This window comes from Mobula birostris, chromosome 11 (assembly GCF_030028105.1).
Source record: "Mobula birostris isolate sMobBir1 chromosome 11, sMobBir1.hap1, whole genome shotgun sequence".
Taxonomy (NCBI): Eukaryota; Metazoa; Chordata; class Chondrichthyes; order Myliobatiformes; family Myliobatidae; genus Mobula; species Mobula birostris.
Window position 1 is genome coordinate 13594365 of NC_092380.1, and position 22857 is coordinate 13617221.

Genomic DNA, 22857 nt, shown 5'->3' on the forward strand with positions numbered 1-22857 from the left:
TGCCACAAAGTCGACAAATTTCACGTCATATGCCAGTGCCATTAAAACTGATGCTATTCCAAAACATTTATTTATTTTCTGTCTCTAGTTGCCAGGTTTACAACAAATGTTCTCTGGTCAACTTTGGTATTCAATTCTCTTTCCCCGCCCCCCTCATATCGTTGACTTGTGTCCTTGACCATCAAAAACCATCGATGCTGCCCGCTTGCGTCACTGCACGGGACGGGATTCCGGGCTGCCCGTGTGGGCGTGGTTGAGTCGTCGATAGACGGGAGCCGAACCAATCATGGGTAGGAGGAGTTGACAGGGGCGGGACTGCGACGCGTGGCCGAAACGTTGATTGGGTGGGAGGCGGGACAAAACGGTGGCGACGTCGTGGCGTAAAGGAGCAGTGAGTGGTCGAACTGTTGACGGGCAAGAGGCGTGACCAAGCGGCGGTGACGGGAAGAAAGGGGGGCGGGGCGGGGCGGGGCGTTCAGGGCTGTCCGGATCGCTTCATGCGGAGGCATCCTGCCCGGGGCCCCGGTGTTCGTGTTTGCGTCGCCGGACAGAGTGAAGCGGAAGCTGGCAACGAGCAACTCAGCCCCCGGCACGATGGAGACGGCGCCTCATCCCGTCAAACTTTACGTCTACGACCTGTCCCGAGGACTCGCTCGTCAGTTCAGCTCCTTGATGCTCGGTGAGTTGAAACCTTACCGCCCCCGGGAAGATGCAGGTGCCGCAAATCGAGGCCGGGGTGGCGGTAATGCCACTAGGCCGCGGCAAATACAATACGGAATTTTATCTTGTAATGAATTATTTGTACTCATTTGAACGCTTTTGTGTTTTGTGAAGGATGAGTTGCCAGAATTGAAAACGGTCTAATTTTTGTGTTTTAATTTGGACTTTAAGGAAATTGAAACCTGTAACTAAGCATCTTGTTTGTGTCACTAAGACTGTTAACAGAGCAGGTGTAAGTGCCAGGTTTAAATAAATGATCACACTCCTTTGCAGGACTGGGAGTTCATGCCCATGTGTGAAATGTAGTTGTTCTTCCTGTCTCGTCTAGTTTTATTCTCCCCCCCCCCCCCGGTCCACTTGCTTCCCCATCAAAACAGCCGGCATTGAAGAGATGAGAAAGTTATCTGGTGACTCCTGTTTGGACACTTCACTTGCCAGCAACTTTTCCTCAGAAGCTGAAGTTGGACCAAAGCTCTATCAGTATCTGAAAAAGCGAAAGAGCAAACTAATGAGTAGATAGCTGCCAGGACTCTGTTGTATTTCTGGAATTTCCTTTAATATCAGTCTCGTTTTTTAAAAAAATCTCCCGTTCCGTCTTGCTTTGAAATACTCTGAACGAGGGAGAAAAATCCACTTCTGTTTGATCCCAACAATCCTTTCTTAAATGTTTTTGATACAAAAGGAAGCTGGAACATTGCAGTAAGGTCTAGTAAGCCCTAACATGATTTTTTTCCCCCTCGAGTGAAAAGTGATTTGTGTGAGTCATTTGCAATTTTACTGACACTAATTTTAGCAGCTGTGTTGTATTCACAGAATAGTCATTGTGTTCAATAATAACATGAAAGAAGATCTCTGTATTTTTTCAGGCCAGCGTTTCCCTTTCAGCCATCCTGAACCAAAGTTGCAGAATCATTGCTCATTGCTTAGTGTGAGATTGTGCTGGGAGCAACGTTGCCGCTAAGTTTGGCTGTGAAGCAGTCTGTGTACTTTTCAATGTGTAAAATGTTTTCAGATGTTTGATCAGAATCAGGTTTAATAAATGTCACGGACATATGTTGTGAAATTTGTTAACTTTGTGACAGCGGTACAATGCAGTAGATAATATAGAGAAAAAACCATAATTGCAGTAAAATAGTTAAACTATATATTACTGTGTATATTATTATTCTGTACTTTATTATTAGGTCTGCATACTGCTAAGAGTGTTTTTAAATGTTGCTGCTGTAACAAAAGAACTTCCCACTCGGGATCAATAAAGTACTTGTTATTTCTGTTTCAATAATTTCTTTTAAAGTGTAGTGAGGCAGTGTTTGTGGGTTCAAATCCATTCAGAAAGCAGATGACAGAGGGGAAGAAGCTGTTGCTGAATCATTGAGTGTGTGTCTTCAGGCCTGTGTACCTCCTTCCTGATGGTAGCAATGAGAAGAGGAATTGAAAGGCATAATAAGATGTTAAACTAAACTACAAACTTCACAGAATGAGACTGATGTCTGCTTTCCTGGCTCTGGCAGCACCCTGTAAGAGATTCTTCGATTCCCTTTCAATAATATTTCCTCACCGTTTTCAAAAAAAAGTTGTAAGAAAAGTTTGAAAGCTATTGACTTCTATTTTCACCAAAAGTTGGTGGATCCATATGGGTTTTATCAAAAAAGACCTTAATTTATGCTGATATTTTGCTCTGCAGTTACCTGCTCACTAACCAGAAGCCTTGACTGACTCTTGTGTCTGCTATGATTTAGCATGAATACTGTACAGTGAAGTAACTTTTGGCCTGTGTGCCTCAGGTTCACAGCAAAGGCCAAGTGGTGTAATTTCCCTGTTCTGGCACTAGGTAGTGGTGCAGCAAACTTCTAATGTTCCAATTAGAAATTCTGAGCAAAGCAATTTGAAAGGTGTGGGAAGGCACAGGTACCTGCACTTTTTGGCACAGAGTCATTTAAAGAAACCTTGAAACACTTAAGTGACTGGTGGTAGATGTACATTTAAAAGAATCATTCATTTAAAGGAAGTTTGGTGACAATTTCAGACTTTAACATCGCATTATGTGAAGGACGTTCACCAATGGTTAAGGAATTAACATCAAATATACAGATGGTAAGATTCTAAGGAATTTTGAGGGTTAAAATTGAGCTGGGCATCCGAGCATTTTAAATCTGTCGTCAGCAAGAACAGGAAACCTGAGTGAACATGTACATGAACATCAGAGTGAGAAAATGTAATGTTAGCTTTAACAACGACATTCAATTTTGTGGTATCCTTAGAAAAGCAAAGGTCTATCATTCTCCCTTACAGAAGCGTTGTCAAGCAAAACGTTACAAAGTCTCAAGAATAGACATAGGGTGATGGTCACAATTTTGGCCAAAATACTGAAAAATATAACTGATTTTGCAGGTCAGCTGTGATCTAATTTACGTAGAAGAGAAGGAAAAAAAAATGGAGAGGTTTAACAAGAGGGGAGAGTGTGGGAGAGAAGCCGCTGCAAGTGATTATGACTATGACTGGGTAGAAGGATGGAAATAGGTTATGAAGGTGGTGATGGAATTGGCGGTTCAAAATGCTGCCCATCTTGAAAGGGACAATGGTTGAAGGTTGCTTTGTCGTAATCACAAGGTTGTCTATGATTTCAAGCGGGGTCATCAAAGTGCTACTGCAAGGGCGTAAACCAGAGCAAAGGGATTCAGAGGAATTTTAGATGAGATAGCACAGATTTTGAAGGCTGAAAAGTATTCAAGGACTTGCAGAGGAGAGGTTGTCTACAAGGCTATAAGGATCTAGAACTGGTATTCTTTTGAGGGAAGGTGGTATCAGCAGGTTTGAAAAGGGGACCATGGTTCAGGGAGAACTGTCGACAACAGCTAATGGGATTAAAATGGAAGACGACACAATTGTGGGTTAATTTCGCTTTGGAGGTAATGGGAGGCTGGTCTGGAGAGTGCTGGAATAATTCAGGTTAAAGGTAACATGCATGGTTGAGAGTCTTGGTGAAGGTCAACTGAGGCAAAAGTGGAGACAACTTACCATTTGCAGACAGAAATGAACAATCTTTGTGGAATGGACATTGAACCCATGAACACTACCTCTTTTTCATTTCTATTTTTTGCACTAACTGTTTAATTTAACTATATTATAAATATGTGTATATTATACAAGGGGTTATTGAAAAGTTCGTGGCCCAAGGTAGAAGGAGTCCATTTTAGAAAACCTGGCACATTTATTTTTTAACATAGTCCCCCCCACCGCTACATTTACACACACAGTCCAGTGGTCATGGAGCATACGGATCCTGGACTTCCAGAAAGTGTCCACAGATGGGTGATTGATAAGTTCGTGGCCTAGGGTAGAAGGAGATGAGTTAAACAGCTCTCGTTACATGCACGTGCAGGTCAACTCTTTGAGTGATTATGCAGAAAGTTTGAAGTTAATAATGCATCAGGGTGACTGCTAAGTTCGTGGCCTAAGGTAGAAGGAGGTGAGTTATTAACTTCAAACTTTCTGTATAATCACTCAAAGAGTTGACCTGCATGTGTATGTAACGAGAGCTGTATAACCCATCTCCTTCTACCTTAGGCCACAAACTTATCAATCACCCATCTGTGGACACTTTCTGGGGGTCCAAGATCCTTATGCTCCATGACCACTGGACTGTGTGTGTAAATATAAGCGGAGACTACGTTGAAAAATAAATGTGCCAGGTTTTCTAAAATTGACTCCTCCTACCTTAGGCCACGAACATATCAATCAATATGTCTATATATTTTGTATAGTTGAACATGTTTAAAAACAGAATTAAAGTGTGTATATGTACATATATTTTCAAATTTTTCCTATTACTATGTATTGTACTGCTGTCACCTGTCAACGCATTTTACAATGTGATATTAATCTGTGATACTAAACCTGATTCTGAAGTAATCCGGCATTGGAAGCCAGCTCAGGATCATGTAGAGTGCCAAGGTTGTAACCAGTTCGTTTGAAGCCCAGGCAGTTTTTTTTTTAAACAGATAGTTTTAAAACATGTAACCCAATTAGAGAAATTGATAAAAATGCTTCAGTGAGGATAGGCTGAAGTGCACGAGATCTCACAGGGTTAAATTATGAAAGCAGTTTCTATATCTTTGTCTTATATGCACTTTAATATTGAGGGCAGGCTGGGGGAGGGGGCTGAATTCTGAGTTGAACCGTTAATAGGCAGTTGGTACTATGTGTATGTGCTATGGGAATAAAGAATGGGGACACTTCCAAATTAGAGCTAGGTCTCGTATAAGTGAAATCAGCAAAGGAGAGGAGAAATCTGCAGCGTTCTCCAGAGTTGGAGTAAATATTCGTTGGGTCAGGGGAGGAATAATTAACTGGTTGGTCAGCAGTGGTCTGAATGAAAGGTAGAACAAGCCCAAGGGGTAAAGGGCCTATTGGCTACTTCACTGACCACATCTGTGTAGAAGTTCTTTCATAATCGCAGGGGAAATACTTTTGAGTACTAAGAGAACAGATCTGGCTCTTGGGTGAAAGGAAGCTAGCTCAGCAAATCAAATGTATTAAATAAATCCAGAGGTACAATCCACAAGTGTTCTGTGTTTCTGCGGAGAGTGACATTGGAGCTGAGAAGGTTCAGATGATCACATGATCCTTTGTCAATAAGTAAGGTTTTCTTTATTCATTGTCCTCCAAAGACAAGGGCATATATTTAATACACATGTTTAATCAGCTGAGTGAAGCAGATGGACGATGTAATCAAGCTTGCTTTACTCTGACACTGGTAGATTCTTGGGTAATGGTTATAGTTTGTTCTCTCCTTGTTGCTTATTGTATCAATAAGAGCCCTTCATGAAAAATGGTGTAGTATTAATCATGAGACCATGGAATGCAAAAATAACCCAAGTTTCCCTTGAATCATATGTGGTGTAGTGGCATCCACACGGGACTTCGGAGCAAATGGTTCCAGGTTTAAATCCAGCCAGCTCCTTGCATGTTTTCCATTCGTGCTGAGTTTAATATCGAACTTGCAACTCGGCCTTGTAAAACAGACAAACACCAAAAGAAACAGCAAGGTTGCTGCCCGATGCACCAAACAAGGCACAGAGAGGATTATTTAAAATGTCTGATGTACACAATATAGGATATGGTGCTATAGTGATGTCTCATATACAGTATAGAGTACAGTGCTACAGGGTTGTCTGATGTATACAATATAGGGTACAGTACAAATGATGGTATTGCATGACTAATCTGTTCTGCTTTCATCCAATGGTTTTCAATTTGCCCCACTGTGGCCCTTTGAGAATTTGAAAAACATTTCTTCCTTTTTGAAAAAGATGGGAAGTATAAATTGTGACCACTACAACACCTTTACCTTAATATCAGCCAACCTCCTGTGCCTGGTGTGGTTTCCCTGTGGCTCCACTTGAACCACAATTGTTGGTTCCATGCTGTCCTTCTAACATGTCCTGGCAAGTTGTTTGGCTGTATGAAAAGCAGATTGCACACTATAGGAAAAGCAGGGATGACCAGAGAATGAGTTACTTTCAAGCCAGTGCCATAAGTTTCAGATTCAAGTGACTTCAACTTTTCTCACATCTGATTGACTTTGGGTCAAGATGGTGCCCAGTGTACAACACTCCCTCAGTCAACATCTTCCAGATAGTCCACAAACTGTTTATTTCACTTCTTTTATGTTTTCTTTTCACCTTTCATGTGTTACTGGAACTGTCGGAGCCTGCAATTTTATTTTTCCCCTATGTCAATGTTACCGAGGTTCTGCTTTGATGGATTGGACACCGTGGACTCTTTCACCTTTATGAATTTTATATTTTGTGTTTTTAGCCCGTTCTTTCTGTGTGGCATATTTTGTTAAGTATTTGTTTGTGTAAGAGGATGGGGTTTGGGAATGTTCTTGTTGTGTTTAGTTTTTTTGTGCGGGGCGGGGAGGGTATTTGAGTTGTTCTTGTTCTTTTTCTGCTGGGGGGTGTGGATTGATGTTTTTCTTTTGAGCATCTTCCACGGTTTTCTTTGTTTCATGGCTATCTGGAGAGGACGAATCTCAGAGTTGTACACTGCATACGTACTTTGACAATAAATTAATCAGAATCAGGTTTATTATCACCGGCATGTGACGTGAAATTTATTAACTTTTGATCTTGACCATGCTGGCTTCCAGAGGCCTAAGAGTACTTTGGCAGGTGGTTATTCAGATACCACATAGATGGCATAGTAGATCATGGGCACACTTTAATCTGCCACATTTGTGATCGAATCTCCCATTTTAATGGGACATTGCAATGGAGGATGACAAAAAGCGCATGTGTCAAAAAGTGGTTCTACCTTTAGAGCAGGGGTTCCCAACCTTTTTAATGTCGACATTGGGGAATTCTGCTTTAGAGGGTAAATAAAATGTTTTGCTTAGATATTTTTAATAATATGTGACCATCTGATCCTTCTCACCTCCAATTTCATTATTCTTGTTAACTAAGCTCGGGCCCTACCGAACAAGTGCTCATTTGTATATAATCCTGTATTAAAATCTAAATGCATTGTTCCATTATCCCACATTCTTTTTTTTTTAAACCAGTTCTTTTTCGAGGATTTCAAATACCTACAGTCCCTCATTTACTTCCATCTCTTCTCGTTATTTTTTAAATTTATTCCTTAAGGGGATGTGGGCTTCTCAAGTTGATGAGCCTTAATTTCCCATCCCTAGTTGACCTTGGGTGTGGTAACCTGCTGCCACCTTGAATTGTTGCATTAATATAACTTTTACCCATCAAAGCCCACTGAATGAATTTTCTCCTATTTTTAAAACAAATACTGGTTTCTTGTTCAAGAAGACCAGATTTAGCAAAACATTTGCTTAAAGAATCATGACACCTCTGAAATGTGGTGACAACCTGACAGTTATTCATGATTAAGGCAGTGGCATTAGAATCATAAAAGGTACTGCTCTGACCACATTACAGAAACTTAAAGATTATCCTACCATGAGTAAAGGGGTTTACGAAAATGTTTGAATACAGTATAGAAAGTTGTAACGTAAGGGAAAGATTTTGGAGCAGTGAATGCTTAGGGGAGATGTAACTGAGTCATGTAAAGGTGAGAGGTGGGTCAATAGGAAGATCCTAATACTTCTGTTCCTCAGTGGCTGTTTGCCTTACCTTTTGTTTTCTTATTTTAACAGGAAAACAACTTGATGGAATATGGTGAGTTAATTGCATTTTCTAAATAATATTCTTTTGGTAATGTGTTTGTAACTATGTTTTAATTATAGTATTAAAATGTTTATTGTATCTGGCTTCTGTCAGGCACACTGCAATTGTTGTTAATGGTGAAGAGTTCTTCTATGGATCAGGTGGAATTGCCAACTGTCAGCCGGTGAGTATTTTCTTTATTATTTTTTTCCAAAGTGTTTGCCTCATTATGTATTCATTCTGTTCTTCAGCTGATTTTCTTGTTGATGTAAAAACCCTTTCCCCTCTAACTCCTGACAGACAGAAACCCTGACATCTAGCTAAATGGACCACCTCTGGACAAAATTCCCCTCCAGCCCACATAGGCAATAATGACCTTGGGCCACTCATTATTTTCTAAAGGTAAAAGATGCTTGCCACATGCTTCTGCCTCATACTGTCTTGGTGTCTATAAGGAATCGGTCTGCACTCTCTCCTTTGTGGAGCTTTGTTCTGGTGGTCAGTCACCCCGTCACTGATATAAAAACTGCTAGTGGCACCAACCCCATCTTGTTTCTTCATACGCACGGGAGCTTGTTTCCCCACTCCCTTTCCACCCAGGTTTCCCCTCAGCAAACAGTATCCACCTGCATGTTGTCTACATATCTTTTAGCACATTTTTGTACAAATAAACAAAATCTGATTTGTAAGCTATCAAATTCAGGAACCCTAGCTAATTTCCTCTTCCGTGGAGCATTGAGCAAGTGGTGTAGTGGCATCCACACCGGACTTCAAGGCAAATGGTTCCGGGTTTGGATCTGGCCAGCTCCTTGCATGTTTTCCATCCGTGTTGGGTTGAGCATCGAACTAGCAACTCGGTCTGGTAAAAAAAACAAATGCTTCAGAAACAACAAGGTTGCCACTCGATGTACCAGAAGGGAGGAACGACAGAAGCATTGAATAGACAGCTCAGCTGGGATCAGCTAAGTCAGCATAAGTCTGTGAATTGTGAGTAGATTGTAGGGAAATAAATCCAGGAATGGGATTGATGGGGTTGCTCTGAGAGCTGCAGTATCCTCATTGAGCTAAGTAGCTTCCTGCCACTTCAGAAAAGAAATCTGAAAGTCTTTGTTTCTGCATTCCATCGGGAGAACTAATTTGATGTTTTCGTAACTGGTATTGCTGAATTCTTTTTGGTTAACTTCCTTTTGTACAATGCTTCCAATTCAGGAACCACTTGAAATTTGACACCAGTATTTTGTAGGTACTTTTATTTTATGCCATAGTGTCCAATGTGACTTGTCTTATTTGATTCCCAGGGCGGGACATTACTTGGACCACCTGACTCTGTCATTGATCTTGGCACCACAGAAGTGACTGAGGAGTTAATCATGGACTATTTATCATCTTTGGGAGAATCATCCTTCAGGTTAGTTCCTGGTTGTTTTTTTTGTGTTCTCTGCATGCAGGCAAAGTAGGCCCAGTTGTTGTGTTTAAAAGCCACAGGGGTGGCAGAGTTTAGCGGTTAATGCAGTGCTTTACTGCAGGTCAGCTATAAAATCAGGGTTCAATTCTTGCTGCTGCCCATAAGGAGTTTGTAATTTCTCCTCATGAGCACATGGGGTTGCTCCCACACAATGTACAAGTTAGGCTTAGTAGGCTGCGAACGTGCTCTGTTGGTGCCGGAAATGTGGCGACACCTATGGGCTGGCCCCAGCATATCCCCTACACAAGTGACACATTTCACTGTATGCTTGAATGTACATGTGGCAAATAAAGTTATTCCTTTAAAAAATCTTTAACAAACCATATGGGCATCCAGATTTACTTTAAGTTACCAACAGCATGACCAGTGCTAAAGCATATATCCGTACAGTTTGTTTCAATGGTTCAATTTAATATCAGAGAATGTACACAGTGTACAACCTGAAATTCTTACTCTTTGCAGACATCCAGGAAAATGTGGGTTTTATGCATACCACTTGTCACCTACTGTATTTATAAATCAAAGGTTTATTTATTATCAAAGTATGCATTCAGTGTACAACTCTGAGACTCTTCTTCTCCAGATAACCACAAAACAAGGAAAACCATGGAAGTCATGGAACCAAAGAGAAACAGTAAACCCACTACCCCCCGTGCAAAAAAAGAATGGCAATACGATCGTCAACCCCCCCCCCGCACGAAACGCAACAAAAACATCAGCTCCCAAATCCCCCTCCCCTGCACAAAAAAATCTAACAAAAACAGAACAAGAACATCAACCCCCAAAACCATCTCCCCGCACAAAATGAACCTATTATAGAATTTACCAGAGTGATGTGTCACATTATAGTTGTGTTGTTGCCAATGAAGAATTGCTGTGCCATGCAAGACCAAACAGCACATATCAGGTCTTTCAATTATAGCCTCGTCTTGAAAATGCTGACTCACGTGAGGTTTCTCAAGAATTGCTTTAAATACTGCAGATTTCCTTTGTGTCAATACTGAGATTTAATCATCTTGTTGAGCCTGTATCACAAAGTTAGCAATTTTTTTTTCTTAGAATAGTATTTGTTTTAAAATATTTACAGATAGAATCCAGTTTTAACTCTTCCCGGTTCACAAAGGTTTGTGCACCCAAAGTATTGGTTCCATCAACATGCCCTGCTTTCTCTCATGTTTCCTGGCAGCTTTCCTAGTCACTACAGCCATTCCAGATTCTAACCACTTCCTAGTTTCTCCCAAATTCCTTTTCTTAATTGCTTCTAGAATTAATTTCTCATGAATATCTTCCCATGTCCTGTACTTGTATAAGATGGACTCTTGGCCTCATTCTCTACCTCGTAACGATCTTGTGCTTTATTATTTATCTGCACTGCACTTTTTGGTGGCTTTTACACTTTAATCCACATTGTTTTTACTTTACCTTACTCTAGTGCAATGCACTGTATAGTCTGATCTGTATGAACAGGATTCAAGACCAGCTTTTCACAGTATCTTGGTGCACGTGACAGTAATATATCAATACACATTTTGAAGACCTTTAGGATTGACCCTCATTTCACTTTACTGAGAAAAAAAATCCTACCCTGTTCTTAGTGGGTATAACCTCCTCCATTCTGATTATTCTTGCATCATTTTCAGACCTTCTGGAATAAAGCAACTGAACTATTCACAAATGCAGTCTAAGTTTCCAGGCAAATTGCCATCTCTGTTTGTGTATTAAGAAAATATTAAGGCAGTCCTGCTGAGTCAGAATATTCAGTTCTCACCAAGGACGGGACCAGGAAGTTTATTTTTCACTTGTACAAAATATACAAAGGGACACTGGAATAAGAGGCCATTCAGCCCATCCAATCTGATTCAAGCAACACACAAAATGCTGGAGGAACTCGGCAGGCCAGGCAGCACATATAGAAAAGAGTACAGTTGATGTTTTGGGCCAAGACCCTTCAGCAGGACTGGACAAAAAAAAAAGAGTAAATTTAAAATTCATATATGTTTGTGGCTTCTTTCACCCATCCTATTTCATTGTTCTTTAACATTTTTCCCCTGGCAAAACCCTGTCAGTTTCCCTTTTGAAAGTTTTGGTTGATACAATCCTGAAGAGAGTTCCAAGTTTCCAGTAATCATTGTGAGGAAGTGTGCCCTAAAGTTACCTCTGGTCCAGTAGCTCAAGCCAAGGTCAGGCCTCCTTGTTAGTGACTTCACTAAAGAAAATTTGTAGAATGCCGGTGGCCAGATTTGAAGACGGTATTCCACAGTTTGTCCAAATGTTGAAGTCAAAGACCTCAGAGTGATTGAGTAAAGTCAAGAACAAGTGGAAATTTGCTCTCTAAACAAAAAATCCTTTGTTGTTGTTCCTGTCTGTGTCCTTGGCGTATGGAGCACATCTTTAGCATTTTATCTTTATTTTACAAGGCCTGCAAAATAAAATCCTTTAATCATCTTAAATGCTTTCATTAGATCACCCTTGATCTATATTCAAGATGATGCATGCCTCTTCTTAAACCTGTTGGCATTATTCTGTCATTGGTGAAACCTATAGGCCCTAGCTTATATTGTCGATGCCTTGATTTGATGGTAGGTAAGGTCTTAGTTCTTGGTCTATTGTTCACGGTTTCAGTGTAGTTCTCATCTGTAGTTCAGTGCACTGGTAAAACATACATCAGTTCCTCATATATCCATTCATGGAGAATTGTGTGTACACCATTGGCCACAGTTATACTGTCTGTGAATCATAGTCTATTAGCCACAGTGTAACTTCGTTCATCTTATTAAACATATTTTGAGTTTTTTCCTAATTTGGTTGGATATATTCTAAACTTGATGAAAGTTATGTGAAGTGAACCCAAATTTGTTGATAAGTAAAGCAGGCAAAAATAAATCTGTTTATCCATCTGAGGTCTGACAATATCTGGAGATTTATTGCTGTTCAGTAAGTAGTTTGTTCCTGTGTTCTTATGGTATTCAGTGAGATCTTTGGTCTTCCTACCACTGATTAACTGTTGTGTGAAATCTTTAACCATGCAGGGGAGAATGCTACAAACTTTTTGAACATAACTGCAATACATTCAGTAATGAAGTGGCCCAGTTTCTTACTGGGAAGAAGATTCCATCCTATATCACAGACCTACCTTCTGAGGTTTTATCAACGTAAGTACTTGTACTTTTAGTTTTGTTCCACTATTTTTCTTCTCTTCTGAATGCATTGATCTGTGTCAGGACACTGCAAGAGTCTCTAAAGGCTTAGGAAAACTTTTTTGATGCAAACAGACCAATAGGCCTTCTGCCTTCACTGTAATTAACTCTGGGCTAGAGCAGGGAGAGTCCGTTTATCAGCCTTTGTTGATTTCCAATCCTGACTGCAGTCCAGTGATTCTGGCTACAAATTGTGCAGATGTCAGCGATGATGGCCCTTTATTGTTGGATGGACTAGCAACATTCCCTGCATTCAGTCTAGGCAAGATGCTATTGAATTACCTCTTCCCCAGTGAAGCATCTGTGCCTTCTGAATGGAACAGTAAAAACTGAACAATAAAATCTAAACACAAGCAAGTCTGCAGATGCTGGAAATCTAAAGCCACACACAAAACTCTGGAGGAACTCAGCAAGTCAGGCAGCATTTATGGAGAGGAGTAAACAGTCAACACTTCAAGCTGAGACTCTTCTTCGGGACTCGAAAGGAAGGGGGAAGACACCAGAATAAAAAGATGGGGTGGGGAAGGAGGATACCTAGAAGGTGATAGGTGAAGCCAAGTGGATGGGAAAGGTAAAGGGCTGGAGAGGAAGGAATCTGATAAGAGAGTGGGCCATAGGAGAAAGGGAAGGAGGGATCCAGGAGAAGGTGATGGGCAGGTGAGAAGAGGTAAGAGGCCAGAGTGGGGAATAGAAGAGATGAGGGATTTTTTTTTTAACTGGAAGGAGAAATCGATGTTCATGCCATCAGGTTGGAGGCCACCCAGTCGGAATATAAGGTGTTGCTCCTCCACCCTGAGGGTGGCCTCATCTTGGCACAAGAGGAGGCCATGGACCAACATGTCGGAATGGGAATTGGAATTAAAATGTTTGGCTGTCAGGAAGTTCTGCTTATGGCAGGTGGAACAGAAGTGCTCAATGAAGCAGTCCCCAATTTACGATGGGTCTCGCCAACGTGGAGGAGGCCGCATTGGGAACGCCGGACACAATAGACGACCTCAGCAGATCCGTGGGTGAAGTGTTGCCTCACCTGGAATGACTGTTTGGAGCTGAGGGAGGAGTGAATGGGCAGGTATCCCACTTTGGCTGCTTGCAGAGATAAGTGCCAGGAGGGAGATTGGTGGGGAGGGATGAATGGACAAGGGGTTTGCGGAGGGAGTGATCCCTGTGAAATGAGGTGGTGGAGGGAGAGAGGATTTTGGTGGTGGGATCCCTTTGGAAGTTGTGGAAGATGATGTGTTGGATGCGGAGGCTCATTGGGTGGGATAACATCTAACTTCTGTGTTCCTCTCCTTTTGTTTTCAGTCCCTTTGGGCAGCTCATTAAGCCACTCCTAGAGTCTGTTCAGATTCAGCCAAATGGAGGAACCAGTATCAATGAAAATAATCAGAGCTAATGAAACCGTTTCAAAGTGCTGCTGTCTGTGGAAAATATGTGGTCACCAGCCTCGCAGAACTTAGCAGTGGTATCAAGAAAAATGAAGATTTCCTTTCACAAGTATCTTTCATCATACTTAACATAGGTAGAACAGTTGAAAAGTGGTAGAAAATTTCTTTTCTAAAATGCTGTTTAAAATGTGCATATACATACTTTACTGACTTTACAGTGCAATATTCTGATTTTCTTGCTCCTTTGTTAGCTGTCTTTGAATGAACTGTGTTAATAGGCATTTGAGACATTGCATTCTTTCTTGCAATACAATAATTTTATCTGTACCACCACCTGTCCTCTGGATTATTCCTGAAATATACCACCAGCATGGACATGTTAGTATTTAACCACTGTAGTGCCAGTTTGATTGTCAGTGCATCAATCAATGCAATGGATAACTTTCCAGTGTCGTCACTGGACTTATTTATTAAATGTTTTGCATATTAGTGATATGGGGAAGGGTAATGTAATTTCAGTCACTGCACTTTCCATGTCATATAATTGACTTAATTGCTCATCTCAAATTGCTTGCTGTTTGTACCACACTTGTGAAATTTGCTCTAGGCTCTCTCATTTGGGTTCCTTTGTCACTTCCTGTTTCCCCAGTTCAGGAACTTGTCCATTATTATATCTTGAAGGCGGCACAGATTTCTGAGTGCCTTTTTGTTTTCCTTCTGGCACATTTTCTTGGCAGTTTAAATATTTGGGTCGCAGTGACATCCTGGTAATGCTGTGTTCATAGCACAATTCCTGTTGGGTTTGGAGCAAATCTCAGTACTTGGATTCAACTTGTTATTTCTTTATTTAGCTTTGTTATTTGTTAACTCTCTTATTCTACTGACCAAGTTTGAATGTGTATTGTGTACCTATAATATATTGGTTGAAGAATAGAGTCAGGCCAGGTCTCCAAGTTTCAGACTACCTCATGATCATTTATTACTGTTCTGTCAGTTTGCTCCCATTGTTTCTGCTGTCCAGAATATGGTGCAGAACTGCAGAGTGGTTCCCAGTTAAACAAGAGGCTTTCCTTTTCAGCCGGCTACTTGGACAACACTGGACAACAATTTTTTTTCCAAAAGCATTACTTCCTCAAAAGTTTTTTTTTGTGTATGATCTTGAAACTAAACAAATATAATTTCAGACTATTTGTACCATGTAGGAATTTGGAGAAACAAGAAATTAACTTTTATTGAATATAATGCATTTAATTATATAATGGTGCAACTAAGCTAAAAATGTTTTGTTGATGATTTTCGTTTTGTGCTCAGTGCCTGAGGATTCTCACTTAAGTGTTCAACAATAATCAGCCAGTATCGATGGATTACAGTTGTCCTGATACCGTTTCTCCATGACTGCAATGTCCTGGTGAAACCTTTCCCCATGCTCATCACTGACAGTGCCAAGATTTGCAGGGATTAAGTCTAAATGGGAATGCAGGAAATTAATCTTTCGTAATATGTTGCACTTCATGGTTTTGTATGCTTGAAGCATGTTGTCAACCAGCTGCACATAGTTTGGTGCTCTGTAGTTACCAAGAAGATTTTCAATAGCATCCTTGAATGCGTTCCATGCAATTTTCTCTGGTCCTACTAGACATTCTTCAAATTACTAGTCATTGATGACCTGTTTGTTTTATGGACCAACAAAAATGCCTTCTTTAATCTTGGCATCAGTTATTCTGACTTGATTTATGACTTGAAATAACAAATACAGGCAATTTCAAAACAAAAGTTGTGTAATAGGAAATTTCATGGTGATTTTCATGATCAGCAACCCAAAATCCACAAGAAACACCTGAAAGTATTCGGGAAGCAAAATCTTTGTTGTCCAGTGTAGGTGTTGGTAGGCAGTTTAACCATTTGATTGTATTTCATTAATTGTAATTCACTTGGAGACCAGCCTGTTAAGCACAGAGCAGGGAGTTCATCATTCCCTGTATTTTTTAAGATCTGTTAAATTCTTCTTAAGCCCATGACCCCAAATGGGGCATAGGCTGCTGACAGCAGCTCACCAGAGTCCTCAGTCCCAGGCCGAAGATTTATCAGCCCTGTGACTTCTGCTTTCACCACACAATTTCATACATCTCCTAGGTGACGATCCTTCCTCTCCCTGGGATGAGGCTTTTGAAGCCTCTGTTGGCATTTCTGTAACTCTGGGTTTTTAACGGGATGGGTTGCTAGCCCTATGCCCAGCCCTCCTTTTGTAACTGGGCTTGGGACCATCTATGCCAGACTTATCTGTTCAATAAGACAACCAAAAGCTGTTCCAGTGGTTGAAATCGAACAGTCTGAGACTGTCAAGATCGCAGCCTTCAATATCTACTCTGGTTTCACCCAGACTGTGTTAGTTTGGTGCTGCAGAATAATGCAAAGTCTAGGTCAGAATCGTTCATTAATTGCCAATCTGTAGGCTCAGCCCTTGTGGTGCTAGTGAAATGTTGCAGAGCACGATGGAATCGGTTCCTAGGTTATCCACTCTCCATGTGAAGACCTGCAAATTAACAAGGGCAAATACTGGATAATAAACAGAAACTGCAGGCTCTGTTGCTAATCATGTTACCTCTGCCTTTTTTTGGACTAGATTAACTGTTTGATGACTAAATGGCAGCAGGCGTTGAGATATACAAGACATTCCTGTATTCTATGTGAGGGCGGGCAAGCTATTATAAATTGGAAGTGACAAGACTGGGAGCTAGTCTGTGCTTCCTGTCAAATGGCTCTGGTCTCTGGGGTTTGCTAGATTGAAAATAATACTTCTATGATTTCTGTGAAAGTAGGTTTCGTCTCCTGGTTTGTAGGTCTGCTCTCAATATCATGATGGTATCTGCAAAATTTCTCAGCTGTAAACCAGACCAGTTTAAAACGCCAGCTAAAACTTGAGTCCACTGCAGTACAGTGGATAGTAAAGCACTGAGTCTCGTTTCTCACAGTGAATTTGTAAACATTGGGGTGTCTGGAACTAATTGTTTGGTTTATTAAGAGTAGTAGGAAACTTGTATTGTGCATTGCTTACAGCCTTGCTTGTGATGGGAAAGCATTGCTACATGGGTGCTGCATTGTAGGAGTGGGAAAGGAGTTGTTATGGGTTGTAATCACCTGTATTATTGAATTCCATGATTAATTATAAATGATTTTCTTTTTGCGTCAGTTCAATTGTTAAATCTCATACTATTTCCTCCTTCCAAGCTTTGTTTTCCACACTAAGGGTTACTAACCAGTGATGCAAAACATTTCCACCTCTATCAATACAAATTCCTTTCTATATAACTATCAACGTTACAGGATGATCAGTCCCTTTAGCCAGTGCGAGGAGACAGACGACGGCAGATTACCCATGGGCTCCGCAGTGGAAACTAGTCTGTGACCTTGTTCACTTTGAACTGGGTAAACGTGATCTTACACCCTTGGAGAAAGCATGGAAGAAACAGAGATATTTCTGATCTTTGAGCTTTTGCCTGTGCAATGCTTGCAAACCAGGCTGCAGGTGAAAGCCAAGAATCCAGTTAGTAATATGTCTGTCAGCAGTAGCTTTGGTGTCCTGAAAGATTGCTTTACCTTGGCCATCTAGTGGAAAGTTTCAATGTAAATCTGAAAATGTATGATGTAAAGTGCCCCCTTCATTGTCCATAACCATCTCTCGGTCAGCCATCTGTACATGGTCCTATGTGCCAAGAGGGTTTCAAGGGCTCCTACTGCCTATAGAACAGCAGGTTGAGAGGAGAGGGGGGCATCTGAGAGCCTATTGAGGTTTCGTCTTTGTGCTCCACGACTTCGCATAAAGTCAGGATTTAAATACTGGTGTTCAATATCACTCCCACGCTTCCTGACATCTGCGAAGAGAGGAGCGCGAGTTAATGTTTTGGGTTGATACGGTCAAACGAAACCACAACTATCTGGACTAAATTGGATTGCTGTTATGGATTTTATGGAAAATATTTCTCCCTTTTAATAAATATTTACATGTATCTAAATAGTGGCCCCAATTGGTAGAATTTAGCTCCTGTAAACCAATGATTTAATATCACTTAAAGTAACAGACTAAAATGTTGCAAGTCCATTCAAACTAAAGACATGGAAAGTATATACTTAGCATTTACTAAGAAATTTTAATTTGCTGTTCTTAAGAGGCATTGACTGGAAGATGAGGTAAAGCCAATTCATTGCCAAGTCGCAGTATCCATTCAAATTCATTTGCTCATTACACACCTGTAGCAGTTCACCTTGCTTTTATGCTTTTACAAAGGACTCATTTTCAGTTGTGTTTATTTAATTTTTAATGTCATGATTACTCCTTTAGCCACTGATTTGAAAACATGGTGATTTCTCGGTATCCTATTACTCAGTTATGTTACAAAGCTGCTTGCTGCTGGAAATCTGCCATTATTTATATTGATTCTTCCCCAGGCTGTCGGGTTTAGCAGTTCATTTTGTGCAGATTACTGTTTATAATTTTGTGTTGTATTCATTTCATCACTGAATCTGAATGCCTCTCACTGCATTGTCTTGATGGAAAGGATGGACGCTTTATGACATTGCTTATGTTTCTAGTACCTGGGAGTAGCTCCTGGCTGTTGATTGTGAAGTGACATTGGGTATCCTGTTCACCTGCAACAGTGAGCATCCATAATTATTGCTGAGGAGCTGGGTGGGACACTTGTCATTCTGAAATGCCCTGGAGGGGATTTGGAGCAGCCTTTCATATTTAGTCATTGACAGAATTATTGTTTAATTTGTAGCCTATGCAACTGTTGTAGTGGGACAGTTTCTCCTCCTCTCTCCCCACAGAGGGCATAGAGTGAAACAGTGAAACGTAGTTGCTGAGTATCCAAAGTCAATCTGTGGAGTAATATGATTGTAATTCAGAAACTCATCAGTCAGGTTCATGTAGTTGTTATGCAGTTCACTTCTTGATTCAGGATTCATCTTCTCCCTGTTGCTGTCTTGCACTGCCTATTCTGTGATGGGAAGCTGTAGCAGTGTCCTGGCTTCCTCCTGCAAACCTGGAGGGTTAAACTGTCCACTTGCCATTAGAGGCTGCCATGGGGATGCAGTGTTAGCTTCCTGCAGAGTAGTTTCACCATTTACTTGACCCTTCTAGCTCACAGGGAAGTCTACAGAAAAGGGAGAACATTACTAGTTTTAGCACAATACTTGGAGAGAATTGTTGGTTCAGATCAAGGCCTGTGTACTTGTCAATACACTGAAACCTATCAATGTCTCTTGAACTGCCCTAACTAGTTAGTTCTCAGCTGAAAGACAATTGGACCAGTTAATGCTCTTCCCACAACCCTGAGAATGAAGCAACAGTCAAATCAAATACCTGAATCTGCACTGAGCTTGCAGTGTTGCTGTACTATTAGAATGTGAAATAAAGTAGGGTATAAACAGACAACATTTTAGTCACCTGAACTCATAATCTCACATCCAGGGAACAGTTTTAATGCTGAAGCTATGTGGTAAATGAATATTAAAAATGGTGGGTTTAAATCAGTGTTGAATGAAAATTTTGGTGGCTGACGAGTAGTTTCCACCTTCAGTTTTTTGATACAAAAAATTGGTCAAATTCTCATTGCATCATAGAGATCAAGAAAAGCTGTACTTGCTGAACAATTGTGCTTTAATTTGTTGAAAAGTTACCTGACAGTTTGGCTGACGCTACCGTATAACCAGCTGCCTGAAACATCCTGAATGAATTGTGCTCCCTGTCTTGCCCTGACAGAGTGCTTATCTGATAGATCATTTGCACAGCAGTGTTTTTAAACAGTGCACATTCCACATCACGTTGAACTGCACGTGATCTGCTTTACCTTTCTGAAGTTTGTGGCCCTTTCTTCCTGCTACAATGTTCCTTATACCTTAGCTTTGCACTCCAACTTGATTCCTCTGAACCAGGAGAGTTTTAAATGTCAGTTTGTAAATTTGTTTTTGCTTCAAATAAACTGCATTTGCTGCTTACTGTTTCATTGTGTTCTGATGAGATATCTTTTTGATTTTTGCATAAGCTACCATTTACAAGGACAATAAAGATTTTTAAAATAAATTTGTTGTTATCATATTAACATCTGAATGGCAAACTCTACATTGGTAAGTGTGATGTAAGCAATAATGTCTGTATGCACCATATCTTTGTGCATATAATTTATAAATATTTCCAAAATAAATTCAGTAAGATTTTAAAAGAGACTGTTCTATTAATTTAAGGCTCATAATTAATGCAACTAGTTGAAAGTGCAGCTAATGGCATGGAGGCATGCTTAACTGGAAAGAAGAGATTAGCTTCTTTGCTGGAATCTGTTTACTGTATTGGTAAATTAGTTCATGCTAGAAGAAAAAGCAATCTCATTTTGCCAATGACACATTAGCTGCCTCATTAGCACGCTGCCCTTAGCACCACGCAAGAGATGACCGGGAGACTGACAAAACACTTCAAAACTGTTCCTGAAACCACCCTTCTTAACGAATGCATAACTCTACCCTGTGACTAAATGAAAAGAGGATCATTCAGGTTGGCAGTGAGAACCTAGTGCCTCTGTCAGAATGTGGAAAACCAGGAGAATGATAAGAGGAGCATATATGCTGGCTCCAACTGTAGTAGACAAGTAGTCATCTCTGAACTGGAGTGAAAACAAATCATCCTTGAACATAACATCTAGAGATAATGGAACAGATTCTCTGCCAGCAGCCAGCTTTCAGCCTGAAAATCCCACCCTTGTGAGCAGAGAGCCATAAAATTGAAAAGTAAGCAGTCATATTAATTATTTTTAATTAAAGATGTTAACATTTTCTAACAGGTTGCAGGTGATTTTGAATGTTCGTTAAAAAATAATGTTCACAAACAGTGATGGCTAATGAGCTGGAAGGGTTGAGACCACACTATGTGTCAATGCAGTTCTTGCAGCAGGTCACACTTCTGGAAGAGGCCCTGTCCTGTCTCTAGCCAGTAGAAAGCATTGGCAAGAGCCGGGACAAACCATTAAGCTCAAGGCAGGCAGATTTGCCCTATTGGTGATTAAACCCTTGGTCAAAGTTTTGGCTACTAAACTTGAAGAAAGGCAAATATGAGGACAGTAAAGTATAGATCAGCAAGACAGCTCAGATTTAAATATGCATGTACAAAACATCAAAGCATGGTATCCTTTCTAATTAGAGAGCAAGACAATGACAATCTGATGGGCCAGTGGTGTACTTTTTCTTCTGCTTGTGTGAACGGGGAGTTTTGTTTCAACTGCAGAAAGCCTTTGGCCACCTCTGGAGTATAGATCCAAGGGCTGAGCCCTATATGGAATATGGAAGGAAGGCAGAGGAATTCTGCAGGCTCCATTGGTCATATTCTGCAGCCTGGGTTTGGATTTCCTGCAATATTAAACAGTAAGGGATTATTTTAAGTACTGGTATAAAGAGGTTTCTCCTACTAGTGAGGGTGTCCAGGTGAGAGAGTTATCAAGCTTTTCAACAGAGAAGTTAGGTGATGGTTCTCCAGAAACAACCTGCAGAGGGCAGTGAGCGTTAACGCAATGGTGTGTTTGCTGAAGCCTGGAGACGAGATGGGAGGCAATTCTCCTCTGATCTCTCGTTAACAAGGCATTTCTATCCACAGAACTGCCATTCACTGGATTTTTTTTTGTTGTTTTTCGCACCATTCTGTGCAAACTCTAGAAACTGTTGTGTGTGAAAACTCCAGGAGATCAGCAGATTCTCAGATACTCAAGCGCCAACAATAATTCCACGGTCATAGTCACTTAGATCACATTTCTTCCCCATTCTGATGTTTGGTCTAAACATCTTGACCATGTCTGCATGTTTCTATGCATTGTGTTGCTGTCAGATGATTGGCTGATAAGATAATTGCATTAACGAGCAGGTGTAATAACAACATGGAATCTGAGTCAGCAGTGTGACAAAAGTCAGAAAATCTCTGGCGCTTATCTGAAGACAGGAATGCATCACACCTCTGAAAATAGCACCATGACATCTTTTAGTTCCACTTGAGAGGACAGATCGGCCTCATTCGAACATCCCATCCGACGGTGCAGAACCACTCAATGCTGTACGAGTGACGGCATCTGCTTGTAGAGTAGACTTTGAACCCAGCGACCCTGAAACGAGAACATAAGTAGCTGAGTCACAGTTGCTTTGAAGATTCGATCTATTTTTGATTTAGGTTAACTTTTAAAGTTAAACCCAGGTTAAGCCCACTCTTGCACAGTGTGAACAGCTTGAGTGTTGGGTTTGTGTATTACACCCAGCTGACAGCACATTCCACATTCGGGCAGAGCAACCAGCCACTCATTGCTACAACCCGGAAGTTGTTCACCTACTAAGGGAAGGCTTTACACTCATTGTTTCTGGCGTCTAATGGCTTCTTGTTTCACGGGTGGGTTTAGAATAGAGAGCAAAAAATAATTAACCGTCTCACTGGAAAATAAATGAATTAAACTTGAGCAGGGGTAGATTAACGGGAGTGACATTCAATGATCTAGAAAAGCAGCCAGGCCGGGATCACTGGAGACTGGGGTGCTGGAATATCGGAATATTACCGCAGCCAGTGAATCCCAGAATTCACTCCATAACTGTGCAGAGGTAATACTGTCATCACCAGCCTCTTCTCAAGGGTAGTCAGAGATGTGTAAACGCCGGAATTAGAAGGTGCGGTGGGTGGCAGGAGTGCGTGCCGACAGATGACAGATGAAACTCGGTGAGGCGGGGAGGGTTCTGCCTCCTTCCTTTCCAGTCCTGATGAAGGGTCTCGACCCGAAACGGCGACTGTTTATTTCCCTGCCTGTCCTGCTGAGTTCCTCCGGCATTGTGTGTGTGTGTCGATCCAGAATGAGCAGGTCAGGTGGAAGAGACGAGCACAGTAGCTACATTTT

At 41.0% G+C, this 22857-nt stretch overlaps 1 protein-coding gene across 1 annotated transcript; it reads left to right on the forward strand.

Moving 5' to 3' along the window:
* Window positions 1-475: 475 nt before the first annotated feature.
* Window positions 476-19950, forward strand: LOC140204837 (desumoylating isopeptidase 1-like). Its single transcript, XM_072271695.1, has 6 exons — window positions 476-679; window positions 7889-7910; window positions 8013-8082; window positions 9197-9306; window positions 12393-12515; window positions 13863-19950. The coding sequence occupies exons 1-6, from the start codon at window positions 595-597 to the stop codon at window positions 13951-13953; spliced, it is 501 nt and encodes a 166-aa protein (XP_072127796.1). The 5' UTR covers window positions 476-594; the 3' UTR covers window positions 13954-19950.
* Window positions 19951-22857: the final 2907 nt, after the last annotated feature.

Bases quoted from the DNA above. Each gene is read 5' to 3' on its own strand.
- LOC140204837 (XM_072271695.1), top strand. From the start codon at position 595: ATGGAGACGGCGCCTCATCCCGTCAAACTTTACGTCTACGACCTGTCC. The intron at 680-7,888 runs GTGAGTTGAAAC...TTATTTTAACAG, and splicing joins GTTCAGCTCCTTGATGCTCG to GAAAACAACTTGATGGAATA. The intron at 8,083-9,196 runs GTGAGTATTTTC...TTTGATTCCCAG, and splicing joins GAATTGCCAACTGTCAGCCG to GGCGGGACATTACTTGGACC.